The 14,530-nt window shown below is 34.3% G+C and overlaps 1 protein-coding gene across 1 annotated transcript in view; it reads left to right on the top strand.

Moving 5' to 3' along the window:
• LOC129222591 (carbonyl reductase [NADPH] 1-like) overlaps window positions 1-14,530 on the top strand; it is a 45,782-nt gene that overhangs the window by 16,690 nt on the left and 14,562 nt on the right. Inside the window, exons 4-6 of the mRNA XM_054857105.1 lie at window positions 3,916-4,028; window positions 9,798-9,923; window positions 13,078-13,219. Of these exons, the coding sequence (XP_054713080.1) occupies window positions 3,916-4,028; window positions 9,798-9,923; window positions 13,078-13,219 (381 nt within the window). The remainder of the gene's footprint in view (window positions 1-3,915; window positions 4,029-9,797; window positions 9,924-13,077; window positions 13,220-14,530) is intronic.

The following is a 14,530-nucleotide window of genomic DNA, read 5'->3' on the forward strand; positions in this document are numbered from 1 at the left end:
CTTGTCCTAATATCATAGAATATTGTGCTTAAGTTTTCAGAGCTTTAATTTTGAAAAAAAATTCAAGGGGAGCTCCAAAATCTCCTTCCCGTAAAAATCTTAAGTTGTCTACAATTGCGTTTTTGGAAGTTCAATTTCAAAAAATTGGAGGAGAGAGAAGGAATTGATTTTTATCTGTTTTACAAGAAAAAAAAACTGGTTCCACCTCTTATTCTAACGTCAATAAATATGGCCTATAATCGCGTTTTAAGAGCCATTATTTTGAAATTCAGACAAGGTGTGGCAGTGACCATTTTTGATTTTCCTAATTTTTTTGTATGTCAAAGAAGGTCATGAGAAGTGAACATTCTGAAATTTTTAGCCTTCCAAAATTTTTTTTTCGTTCGTTAAAAATTCCCAAAGTTTGAGGTTTTGCAGCGTTTTTTTAGAAAAGTTCTAAAAGTCGCATTTCAGTGCGCTTTAGCTCTTTACAGAAACACCACCTCACAGTTATGTTTATATTTACTGGTTTGTACTGTATCTAGTGATGATGACTTCATAGTTATTTTGGTTGGGGGTTATTGCTTTCTTCAGATAAGGGGTCGCAAAGTATGGATTTTATCCGTTTTCGCGCAAGTTTAACCTGCGTTACTTCCCCCCGAAAAGCCATCCCCCCGAAAAAATGTAACATATACTGAAAGTTTATACTATAAAGAGAGTAAATGACACAAAATTTGTTTGAGGTTCAATTTTTTTAGAAGAAAAATACCCTGATATTTTTCAAATTTTCAAAAATTGTGCTTTATTGATTGCAATTAACTCAAAACAGCATCACTAGGGAAAAAAACCTTTTATACATTATGGTACCTGGCTATGTGTAAAACACCATGAAAAAGAAAGCAGCATGGGATCTCTTCTTGTTTTCCAGATAATAATTTTTTTTGTAGCTCATTTTATGCGTTTTCTCGTACGTAAAATGTATGTCCAGTATGCAGATTAGATCTGCTAAAACTTAAAGGATGTAGTAAGAATGTATATATGTGTGTATAGAGAGAGAGAAAGAGATAAGCAATACTTTATTTTTCTGATTTTTACAAATTGATGGTATTTTGATTGCAGGCAAATCAGAAAACTATAAATCGATATCATATACATATATCGCTTCTATGGTATAATTTTCTTTCAGCTATCCATACACAGTGTGGTTACATTTACGTAGAGTATTAACATAGAGCATAATTTTAAGCAAAATAGTTGCTAGCAATTTGCCCATTACGTTCCATGCTTGTCATTTCTAATCCTCTAATAAAGTATTTACGTAATTCTAGAAAGCTGTTCTCTATATTTTATCTGTCAGAAATTTAAAATAACTTCACTTACCAATTCAATGACTACGAACAGCACATTTACTCTGGAAAACACAGTTAGGTAAAAGTTGCAACATCGTCTGATGGAGTGAAGAAAAACTACGTCAACATGCTGCAAGGGCATAAAAGTTCTGTTTCTTATGGTCTTGATCAGGCATCTACCAGTCAACAAGGAGAAAACAAAGAAGAAAACATTTTGGAAATCTCATGTGAGGGGATGTGAGGGGTGGGCTTTCCCAACTCGTAAAAGTACACGATTTTCATTGAAACAAAAAGAGTTTCTTTATGAAAAGTTCCTTTATGGTGAAAAAATCGGGAGAAAAGAGACGCCCGACCAAGTAGAACATGCAATGAGAACAGAGATGATTGAAGACATAAAAATATTCCAACCGAATGAATATCTGACAAAAAGTCAAATTCAAGCTGCTTTTAGCTGATATGCAAAGCAAATAAAAGCGAATAATACTGATTTATCAAGAACTGACAGCCTTTTAGAGGTATTTGAAGATGACATAGAAAATAGACATTTATAGGAAAGTGAAGCAGATATTGTTCATGAAATTTCTTCCACTGCTAATCGCATAAATTAGAAAGAATTATTTTGGGATTGATACGATAAATAAATATATATATATATATATATGGTATCGATTTATCGTTTTCTGATTTACCTGTAATTAAAATACCCTCAATTTGTAAAAATCAAAAAAATAAAGTATGGCTAGTCTTTTTCTCTTTCACTATACACACATATATACATTCTTACTATATCCTTTAAGTTTTAGCAGATCTAATCTGCATACTGGACACACGTTTTACGTACAAGAAAACGCATAAAATGAGCTACAAAAAAATTATTTTCTGGAAAACAAGAAGAGATCCCGTACTGCTTTCTTTTTTATGATGTTTTACACATAGCCAGGTACCATAATATATAATAGGTTTTTTTTCCTAGTGATGCTGTTTTGAGTTCATTGCGATCAAAAAAGCACAATTTTTGAAAATTTGAAAAATATCAGGGTATTTTTCTCCTAAAAAAAACTAAACCTCAAACAAATTTTGTGCCATTTACTCTCTTTACAGTATAAACTTTCAGTATATGTTACATTTTTTTCTGGGGGTGGCTTTTGGGGGGAAATAACAAAGGTTAAACTTGCGCGAAAACGGATAAAATCCATACTTTGCTACCCCTTATCTGAAGAAAACAACAACCCCCAAGCAAAATAACTATGAAGTCATCATCACTAGATACAGTACAACCAATAAATATAAACATAACCGTGAGGTGATGTTTCTGTAAAGAGCTAAAGCGCACTGAAATGCGACTTTTAGAATTTTTCTAAAAAAGTGCTGCAAAACCTCAAACTTTGGGAATTTTTAACGAGCGAAAAAAAATTTTTGGAAGGCTAAAAATTTCAGAATGTTCACTTCTCATGACCTACTTTGACCTATAAAAAAAATAAGAAAATCAAAAATGGTCACTGCCAAAATTTCCGTTTTTTGTCTGAATTTCAAAATAATGGCTCTTAAGGCTTCAACTTCTACAAATTTCCGCGGAGCCCTTTGTACCGCTTTCCCCCCATAACACCAACAAAGACCGTCCAAAATTGCGTTTTTAAAACTACAAATTTCCAAAATTTTAAAAGAGATTTTTTTTTTTCAATGTGCTCCCTCCCCCTAAAACTACTTTGTAGTTGCCCCTTTGCTCCTGCTGTCATATTTTGACAGGCATAACTGTTTAATAATTATTTATCACTTATAGATTAGATAGATTCTCACAGTGGCGTGAACTTTGATGTTTCAAACATTTTTCTGTTTCCAAAATGCATTATTAGCATATCAGAGGAGCTGCTGAACTCTAAATAATTTCAAGATATGAAGTAAAAACGTACACCATATTTCAAAATTAAATATTCACACATTTTTTAGATAAATTAAATGCCAAACATATTTTTCTCCATTATATATTTGTTTACAAAATCTCTTTCCAGGTATTGACTTTATTTTCCCAGAATGCCAGAGCATAAAGGCGCTAGAAAGCTATTTGCACGACGGCGCCGATCAGGCTTGGTGCGGCCCTGCTGATTGGTTGCCAAATTATAACATGACATAATGTCTGCATTGAAATTACACCAATTTGTATAGGAGCGGTGTAAAAGACCCTTTTTTGAACATTCAAATGCAAGCAAAAGGGGAGGTGCACAATTGAACCTCACTCTGAGTCTACATACTGAATTTCAACCTTTTACGGCATACCTTTTTTTGAGTCATGCAATATATGTGCATAGAAATGTCTCAAGAAAACTCTTATGGAGGGGGGGGGAGGTTAAAATGTATATTTTTGCTGTCCATGCGTTTGAGGGAACATATGCATCTGTAGACAAGCTCCAAAAATTACCTAAAGTTCATTCGCGGATGAGTAAAATGGAAATTTAGACCAAAATTTGATGGAATATTTTTTTTAACAATTACAATACTGCCTTTTTTACGTACAAGGAAGTAAAAAAGCACCAAACTATACTGTTGTGATATGTCTTACTTGTTGTTTGACTTTTGATGTCAATTTCAGAATGAAGATCCCACTCCATTTCCTGAGCAGGCTAAAAATACCATCAAAATTAATTTTTTTGCCACTTTGGATGTATGCCATGAACTGTTCCCTCTACTGAGACCACATGCTAGGTATATGCCATAAATTCTAAAGTGAAATTTTAATTTATTTTTTGTAATACTGAAATGTAGAATAAATTTTAATGTAGTAATGACAATCATTATTGAATGGCACTTTATGCAGGCCCATTATTTCAAAATTTTGCGGGGGTAGAGGATCAAAGTGTATAATGTACTCGGTGCATATTGTACATAGGTGCATATTGTACATAGGCCAGTTTAGGACTAAGTTCCTAGGGGGGGCAGGTTTTTTTTAGCATTTTTTAATCTCTCCCTCCCCCCCCCTGTTTTTTTTTTTTTTTTGTCTTTTTCCTATGATGCATAAGGCCATGCTTTATTTTTTTGTGTGTCAATTTTATTAATCTGTTGCAACATGTCTCTTTTTGAATTAACCTTAAGAGGGAGACTGGTATCAAAAGAGTGACGCAGAGCTCCCTTTTTAGTGGGATACAGCATATCTCCAATTTTAGATAGTCTGGAATTTTGTTAAATAGATATAAAGTTCTGCATTTTTAAGCCTTATAAAGAGTAATTGGATAGACAAAACTCTCGGGGAGAAAATAAGCAAATAAAAATTTTTGAAAGTTATATTATTGAAATGTGCTTTTTAAATTAAGTTAATGCTTTAAAAGAAATGGTGTACAGATTTAGAAAATATATAAAAAGATAGTAACATACTGCTCATTTGAACAATTCATAACCTTGATAAGAAATAAAATTGAATTTTCCCTTCTAAACTGTTCAAAAAAGAGAAAAAAGGGAAAATCATGTTTTTTTGTTTTAAAATTTTGGAAAGTGTGCTGTTACTACATAAAGTCCACACAAAACTTGGGGTTCGTTGCCCCCCTATTCCCCCCCTCCATAAATTTTCCCATGACATTGTACTGACAAATAACAAAGACCACATCCTCATGTATGGAAATACATTGATTTCTCAAAGCCACGGGATCAATAGTCTTCTTGTAATCACCCTAAATGATGGTCCTGACTTTATGTGCCACTACAACATTGCATTTCAGTTTTTTTTATATTAGTTCCCAAGAGAGGTTTTCAGGGGGGAGCCGAAAGGGACCAGGCTCTTCCGAATTTTAATTAAAAACTACTCATAATCCAGCCATAATCTACACAAAAAAGGTAACGATCAGCCCCCCTTGGACTGATTAGCATCAAAATTAAATCAGCACCTGTATCCGTGTAGGTTTACACCTATTCCAAATTTCATGAAAAACGGAGCAGTGCTTTTTGAAATATAGCATTCACAATGAAAAGTTTGATTGCTCAACCCCGTTTTGAGCTATTGGCACCTGAATTGTATAAGCACCTGTACCCATTGGGATTAACATACAGACCAAATTTTGTTTAGTTCCGCCAGTTACTTTTTGAGGAATAGCAGGGATAGTCCAGTCATCTGGTAGTTTTACTTGGAAAGTTTTCCAGGAGTTTTGAAAATTGGTAATTTTATAGATTTTGATGTGCTCTTTTCGAATTTCCACTTTGCCACCTCATATTTTTGCCGCTCGCAGCGCCATATTGAAAAAATGGCGTCTAAAAGCGGTATTTTGAGGATATCTCCGTTCTGACGTATTTTGCGATAAAAACATATTTTACAAAATTAAGCTAGAGAAAATTTCCTACAATGTGTGTCATAACAATTTTTTTCGTAAAATAAATAGTTTCGACGTACGAGCGCCGCAAAGTATTATTTAACATGCGTTATCGCAGAATAAGTCGCTCCCACACTACTGCGAGGTTTAGTTATCGTAATACATTGAGGAAACGCAGAGTTTAATTAATAAGCACATAATATAAGCACAATTCAATCGATTTACAAGTTAATTTATTAGCTGCATAAAAACTGACAATCCACAAACTAAAATTCTTTTTGTGGTACAAATGAGAAATGGAGCAATACAGAAGTCCAATTCCATTTCAATCATTTCTTCTTATCTGCACTAAAACACAGACTCTTCCAGCCAGGCACCACGTGGATTCCCCCTCTCTCCCTTTCTGAAATTTCGACCGGTAAAACTCAGTAGAATATTTCAGTCTGCATCATCAGTATACTACGTAATTGTTGTAGGCGAAGATGTAGATCTTCTTATTCTTTTGACAGCTCTATCTAAGCGATCAAACATATATATGCTCAAATCAGGAAAAGGAAAAATTTCGCAACAAATATATACAACTGACATTATATGACAGTAAGACAGTCGTAGATCATATTTTATTCTTGAGTGCCTTTAGTGACTGTGATACAATATGTGCCCTTTTCAATCAAGGAAAAACGAAATTTATTAATGTACTTCGAAAAAATCCAAATTTAAGCGAGTCTTTTAAAGCATTCAGAAATCCAAATGCTGATCCAGAGATCATTGCTAAAGCTGGAGAACACTTCCTTCTTGACTTATACAGTTACAGTGAAGTTTAAAGCAAAAAAAAGCAAGAAAAACATGACTTTAAACGGCTACAGATATGAATGCTTTGTAAAATCCGCATATATAAAATTAAACTTAATATTTCGTCGCTACTTCCAACAGAAGCAGCAGCAAGACAACATTCTTTTCGATCCTATCACCAGATTGAGTAGTGGTGTGGGAGTGAAAAAACCCAGAACTGTAGTAGTGGAATAGAAATAAGAATTGGTTTATTTCTCTGTTATGACGCTTGAATCCCCAGCTCCTCAATCCTTACAAAGAATTATTTCTTGCAAATGCAAAAAAGAATGTCAAAAAGCCTGTGGATGCAGAAAAGCCGGGTTAAAATGCTCCGTTATGTGTATTAATTGTACAGGTGATAATTGTGAGAATTCGCAAAGTTCATCACATGATAGTGGTGAAGAGGAAGAAACGGAGACAGTTTTCGAGCAAACGAATGATGCAATAGAAAACGAAAAAGCTCATGATGAATTTGATGATCCCATTGCAGATGATACCGAAGAAATTGCATGACATCTCAACAGGGGCGGATACAGGATTTCATTTTAGGGGGGGGGTCATGCTCAAGAACGTAGTCTTACGTATAAAAAATTTCTTCTACGAACTTCCCTCCCCCCTTGTAAAAACTCTTCAGATATACAAACAAAAATCATTGAAATAATAAAAGCTCTTCGAATATGCTTACATTGATAAAAATCATTTTAAAAGTTTTCAATTAAAATAATTTTTCAGTTTTAGAATGTAAGTTGAAAAGTTTCAGAAATGACAACTCAGTTTTCGGAAATTTCGGATCATAAAACCCCTGGTTGATTAAATATTTGTATATAGACACATATCCATCTTAGATTATAAATTTGCATGATACTCGACACATCCATCTTGTATGCAGAAAAATAACATCACTTAAAATAATTAGTGAAAAAATGCTTAAAATAAAAGTAAAACTTAAGGCGAAAATCTAATAAAAAAATTAAATATTCTATAAATATAATTTGGACTTGATAAATTACTGACTGACTGATTAATTCCAATTGTGAATATTGGAGGTTGATGAAGACGTCGCAGTCTCAGAGTCTGATACTGGAACTCCAGATATGTTTCCATCGGGGGGTTTTGCGTTCATCAGTTTTTTCAACAGTCCGAAAAAAGAGACTACACTGCTTTGTCACCTGAGCACTTCAGTGTTTTTTGTAATAAGTCAGGGGTTCCCAAAGTGGGTGCCGCAAGAAGGGGCTAGGGGTGCTGCAAGCTGTCCATATTTTCAATATGCGTGTATAATTGAAATAGATTATGGTGCCGTGAAAAAATTTTAATTTGTCAAAGAGTGCCCTGAATCGGAATAAATTGGGAACCCCTGTTATATGTAGTTTTTTCTAACAAACGCGATTTCTTTCAACAAGGTTTCCGTCTAATATGGTGGCTAGTTTATGAGACCCTTGGTATAATGATTTTTTGCGCTAACACGACACTCGAATTTTACATTTCCTGCACGATACTAAATCCAAAGCACTAATTTAAACTAAGTAACTATTTACAGCACATTTAAAAATAAACTCAGCACGACTGAAAACGAAACTATCTAAAAATTACACCAGAAAGAAATTATAAAATACAGAGACTTTACATAAAGTAAAACATTTACACACTCAAAGGTTTTATCAATTGAAGGGATGCCTGCAGATTTGGATTCAATTTCAACCATACAAAAAATTTAATCAACTATCGTTGATTAAATTTGTTGAAAAAAATAAGCAATCGGGCGTCAGGCACTTCTTTGTTGCTTTTCATTATACTAGCTCCTGAACACAGCGCCGCAGACAAACTGTCTCAAGAAAAGCTATTTTACTGTCTACATATTTTAAATACATATATTATAAATGACAGTTAATACATATATTATAAATGACAGTGGATACCCTCCCCCCCCCCCCAAAAAAAAAAAATAAGAATAATAATTCGAAAACTATTTGCTGTTTCTTATTATGTGGTTTCAGTCCAGCTTTTCTTTTTTTTCCGAGCAGTCATGTTCACTACTTTAATGCAATGAACCTCAAAACAGATTACAAAGTATTGTCGCAGATTTTGATGGGGGGGGGGGGGCATGACCCCCCTGATCCCCCCCCTCCTTGCATGCATTTTTACGGTTTCGATCAAGTTTTTTATTTTTTCGAGCAAACATTCAAATACTGTTGCAGGTTGCAAGGGAGGACCCCCGTGACCCCTCCCCCTTGTATCCGCCACTGTGTCTCAATCGATACTGAAGACGATGAACCGGTGTAACTTCAGGTTCATTAAAAACATCTACGCGAAAATGCTGTTAAATAACACTTTTCGGCGCTCGTACGCCTAAATTATTTATCTTGCAAAAAGAAAAAATGTTATGATATAAATTGTAGGAATTTTTTTCTTGTTTAATTTTGTATGTAAATTAATATAGATAATGCATAAATTAATGCTGTATATGATTTTTTTGTCGCAAAATAAGTCAGAAAGGAGATATCGTTAAAATACCGCTTTTAGACGCCATTTTTTCAATTTGGCCGCGCAAGCAGCAAAGATACGAGGTGGCAAAGTGGAAATTCAAAAAGAGCACATCAAAATCTATAAAATGTCTAATATTCGAAGCTACCGGAAAACTTTCCAGGTAACCCCCTTTTTTGCGACCAAATGACTGGACTTGGATGCAAAACTGAAGAAGCGTTTGATTGCTCCCCCCCCCCTCCCCAAAAAAAGAATTTGCGTCAAAAGGTAATGGATATAAGTTCACACAAGGGCATATATGTATACTAAGTTTCGTTCGATTTCAAGCAGTAGTTTTTGCTGTAGAGTGGCGTCAAAAAGAAAAAAAAATTGTCACACACATACAAACACACACACACAGACGGACAGACATTTTCCAAAAATTATGCCAATACGTGCAAATCCATCAAAATTTCAAAAACTGTACGAAACTAATACTTTATTCTAATAGAAAAAAGTAATAAAAATGAAAATAAATGTTGCTGAATATCACTGATTGTATTTAAAATATTAAATTAAGTTTAAATACTTTAAAATTTGGTGCAAGTAAAACTTTTATGATGAAGTGCTTTTTATTTATTAAATATATCCATTTGCACTATGATTTTCGACTTATAAAGTTAAATTTCACCATAAGAAAATGTAAACAATACTTTCTCTGAAATCTGAAATTTCATAATCCATAAAATATTTGATCTTAAGTTTTTCACATTAGAAAATTTGATTCCATTTACAATGCTTAAATTAGAGTGATAGTTCGTTTGTCTTGATACAATGTTTGGAGTAATCATTTAATTAATTTTCTATACTTGTGATTTATTTTCAGAGTTGTAAATGTAACTAGTTCCGCTGGTAAATTATCTCGAATACCAGGAAAAGAACTACAACAGAAATTTTTAGCTGAAAGTCTAACTGAAGATGAACTTTGCAACTTGATGAATCAGTTTGTTGAGTGAGTTTTATAAGCTATTTTATTAACTTATTTACTATATATATATATACACACACACACACACACATATATATATATATACAGACACACACATATGTGTGTGTGTATTTGCTGTATTCATTTTCAATATTTTTAGTCAGAAAATGCTGTGTTAAGCAGTTCAGATTTTAATCTCTATGTTTGGTAGAAGCAACTTGAAATTTTTCCTTCATTCTAAGATATTGCTTTCAGAAAGGAGGAACCAAGTAAAAGTTGACTTTATGTAAAGTATTTGAATAATAACAAAATAGACTTGATTTTAGTTAATTTTCTTTTGGGGGGAAATGATAGGCATAAATCATCCCTACTTATTGCCTCATTCTTATATATTAACATATTTACTTATATTGATAAAAACTGAAATGACATGCTGACCAACATTGAAACTGTTATTGCTGAAAACAATCTTTTGTGTGTCAGTTTGTCAAGAGATGATGAAATAGTTAGTTCCATCTTTATTCAAGAGCATTATGCATCACAGCAACTTCAAAATAGAATTTTCCTATATATCAACATTTTATTTTTATTCATTTATTTATTTAAAATTATTGTGGTGTTTTTATCAACTTTGGTCAAGAATGTATTATCAATTTTCAACATTATCTGTAGTATGAATTCACTTCCTCTTTTGGAATATAATGTAAGAATTTGTTTCTAATGAAGCTATGTGTGGGCCTGTGCAAGATCTAGAGGAAAACAAGCCAGGGCCATTGCTCCTTGAGTTCCTTGGCCCCATCCTTTCACCACATTCCTTAAAGATGGCCTACAATTTCGTTTTTGGGACTTCAATTTTGCAAATCTTCAAAGGGAGTGCCTCCGAACCAGGGCTGGATTTAAGGGAGGGCAGGCGGAGCGACTTCCCCGGAGCCTCCACAACAAAGGGGCCCCCACAATAAATATTTTCCAAAATATCCTAACTTTCACGGGTCAGCAAATTTTACGTTTTTTCTCCCATATAAATAATAATAATAATAATATAAAACTAGTATGTTGTGGCCATCACGAAACTTTCTTCTATATTTTTCTTTTTTTTTTTCTGATCCCTCCCCATGCTTGACGAGGAAGCAATATTCCCAACAAAAACAAAATGACACATGCAAAAACTTGACGACTATCCCAATGTCTGAATTATTGCAAAAGCAAAGCAAAGAGCGAAAATTGAAAGTTATTTTAAAAGCCTTGCTTGAATGAATTACAAATATTTTATTTGTTAACAAACATAAGATGGCAACAGTTAAAAATTTTAAATCATTGAGATAATATTTCCTATCATTTCCATACAATTAAAATCACGAGAAATACGCAGACGACAATCTATTACGATTTATCTTTCTTATTGTTGCATTAATAAAAATATTTTTATTCGCAAAAAAAAAAAAAAAAAATCAACACCTCTTGGAGCGATTGGCGTCAAAATAGAACCAAAGCCTGTTTACATATGGATTCACATATATTCCAAATTTCAACCAGAACGTAGCATTACTTCTTGAGATAGGGCACTCAAAATGGAAAAAAAGAACGGGTGATTGCGCTACCTCCTTTTTAGCTGTTGACACAAAAATAAAATCAGTTCTTATACCCACTAAGGGCTACTTGCCGATAAATTTTTCTTTCATTCCGTTCATTATTTCTTGAGATACAGCAGTGACAATTGACGACAAAAAACGTTCTATAGCTCAACCCCCGTTTGAGTTATTGACACCAAAATTGAATCAGCACCTGTTCCTGTTAATACCAACATATGGACCAAATTTTGTTTGATTCCGCCAGTAACTTCCTGAGGAATAGCAAGCACGCGTAACTCGAAAAACGTCCCATTGCTCCACCCCCCTTGGAGGAATTCGCGCCAAAAACTAATGGGCACAAGTTCACATAGGGGCACATATGTGTACTAAATTTCGTTCGATTTCATGCGGTAGTTTTTGTTGTAGAGCGGCCGCAAAAAACTGGTCACACACAGACGTGACACACATACATACACACACACACACACACACAGACAGACAGACATTTTCCAAAAATGGTCGAAATGGACTCAGCACACCTCAAAACGTTCGAATCCGTCAAAATTCGAAATTCGAAAATTTGCACGAATCCAATACTTTCTTCTATATATTAGATATAGAAGAAAGTAAAAATAAATAGCAGTAACTTCAGGATGTATATTTACTATTAAAGTGCTGATCGAAAATATCGGATATTTTTGAAAATATGATGATCTTTTCGAACCCTGATTAGGGGCTTCCACTCCTTCGTTGGCCTGTGGCCTCCACAGTTCCAAATCCGGCCCTGCTCCGAACCCCTCTTATTCTAATGGTCTAAGATCCCACTAGGCTTGACCTACTCTCATCGAGTTTCAAAAAATTGTTACTATAGACGAACAGTAAAAATTGTAAATTAAACCCAAAAGTAAGAATTTCTACCTCTGTCACATGAATTAATCAGGGTTGCCAGGCGCTGAAATGTGCCTAAAAATGAGTAATTTACCCTCATCAAGTTTCTTAAAATTGTTATCATAAATGAAAAGTAAAAGATGGAAATAAAACGCTTCAGTAAGGTTGCTTACCTATTGCGTGTGAACTAATCAGGGTTGCCAGTGGCTAAAAGGTGTCCAAATGTGAGTAATTTACCATCATCGAGTTTCCATAGAAAAAATCAGGGAAAATATGAAAAATCAGGGTGCCCACTTGGGGGAGGCGGCACCATTGAAATTTTAGAGGGGGTGTTTTGAGGGGTATTTTTCATTTTTGGGGGGAGTTTTTGTGATATTTTGGGGGTGCCTTTGCTCTTGGGGGGGGGAGCACCCCTGGAAAAATGTAGGTAAAAATATTACAAAACTGATGGTGTAGGGTTGCCTAAGCAAAAGTGGTCCAATTATATATCACAATACCACCCTACTGGCTGTAATGTAAGAAAAGGAATTATTAGTTTGTTTCACATTTAGCAATGGTGAACATTGCATTTTTTTTTTTTTTTTTTTTTTTTTTTTTGTCTGTTGTTGGAAAACCTGCTTCATTTGTGTTCTACTAACCAAAAAATATTTTTTATGTTCCTCACAATTGAAATTGGTCTGTATTAAAATGTTATTTATTTAAGCAGTTATATTTCTTATTAGAGATGCAAAATCTGGCATTCATGCAGAAAAAGGTTGGGGAAACTCAGCTTATGTTGTGTCTAAGGTTGGAGTATCTGCCTTAACATTTCTTCAGCACAAAAGCTTCCTTCAAGATCCTCGCCCTGACATTGTAATCAATGCTGTAAGTTTTTCTTTTAGTGCTTGAGAGGTTTTTCTTAAATTAAGCTGAAGTTATATATTTTGTATCCATCCAAATGTGTTTTAATTCATCATTTTCTAACTGGCTGCTTCTTTTTCCAAGGAACCTAGATTTGTTAAAATTGAAGCACTTGTGCTATTTTCCTTTGAGTGAATTGCTTAGATGTTTTGCAATTCAAGTAACTGCCCAATTAAGATAAGGCTCTGACTAAACACTTCAGACACTTAAGATCAAGCTATTTTTATCTAGCATTATGACATGTTAATTGAAACTCAATCCTTTGTTGTTAAAAGCTATTACCGCTATGCTTATGGATATGGTTGGGGAGAAAAAAGCACACTTATAGCAGTCTGGTGTGGTCAAGTGGTCAGAATGGCTTTTTTTCACACTTACAACCTGAACTCAATTCTAAGTATGGGTAGATTGCTTCCTCACTATGGGGTAGTCTATCACAATTAGGCTTACACAAATTGGCAGTGAGTTTGGTAGCAAAATACACTTACTGCCCGGGAAGATGTCTATGTGTGAATTCTCTCACATGAGCGAGGTAATTGACTCCAATCAAATCTTCAACATCATATAGGTTGTCATCTGTGAAAGAAATACTTGGCTGAGCTGACTTTGCTTGGCGTATTATGTAATTTAGTTAGTCCTATGAAGAAAACTGTCAGTGGTACAACTGGGCTAACCGATGTGATTCAAACCACATTGATGACTTTTTCATTGTAGCCGAAAAAAATTCGCCTAGAATGAATTATCCCTAATGCTTTTTATGGCCAACGGTGATGTGTCATGAATATAATAAGAATGCCTAGGAATACCGAAAACACATTATAAATTTACCAAATAAACGAAAGTTATCACCAAACAAACAACGAAAAAATACAGCAAAAATATTCTTTTGCCAAAGTTTTGGTAGCTTAATGCAGGGCTCCCAAATGGTCCGCTTTTCCCGCCAAAGTCCGTTTTTTAAGGTTAAGTCCGCTTTAGACCGCTTTTTAACATTTTGGTCCGATTAGTCCGCTTTTACATTGTTTTTACTTAAAAATCAGATTTTAAAGGTTTCCATTGTGTCCGCAGCCGCGGCGCCTTAACCTGACTTTCCCGTATTATTTCGCTTCAGATTGACGTCATTACTCCTTCAACCGCTGCAGCATGGAAATCCATAAAAAAGTGGTTTGGGGGAAGAGTTATGACGTCGAATCGCGGAGCAGGGTGCTACCAATATTTCTCGGAATTGCAGCCTCACGTTTGCAATAACGAATGAACTTTCCGATCTCGGATCTCGATAAC

Source organism: Uloborus diversus, chromosome 5 (assembly GCF_026930045.1).
Source record: "Uloborus diversus isolate 005 chromosome 5, Udiv.v.3.1, whole genome shotgun sequence".
NCBI lineage: Eukaryota > Metazoa > Arthropoda > Arachnida > Araneae > Uloboridae > Uloborus > Uloborus diversus.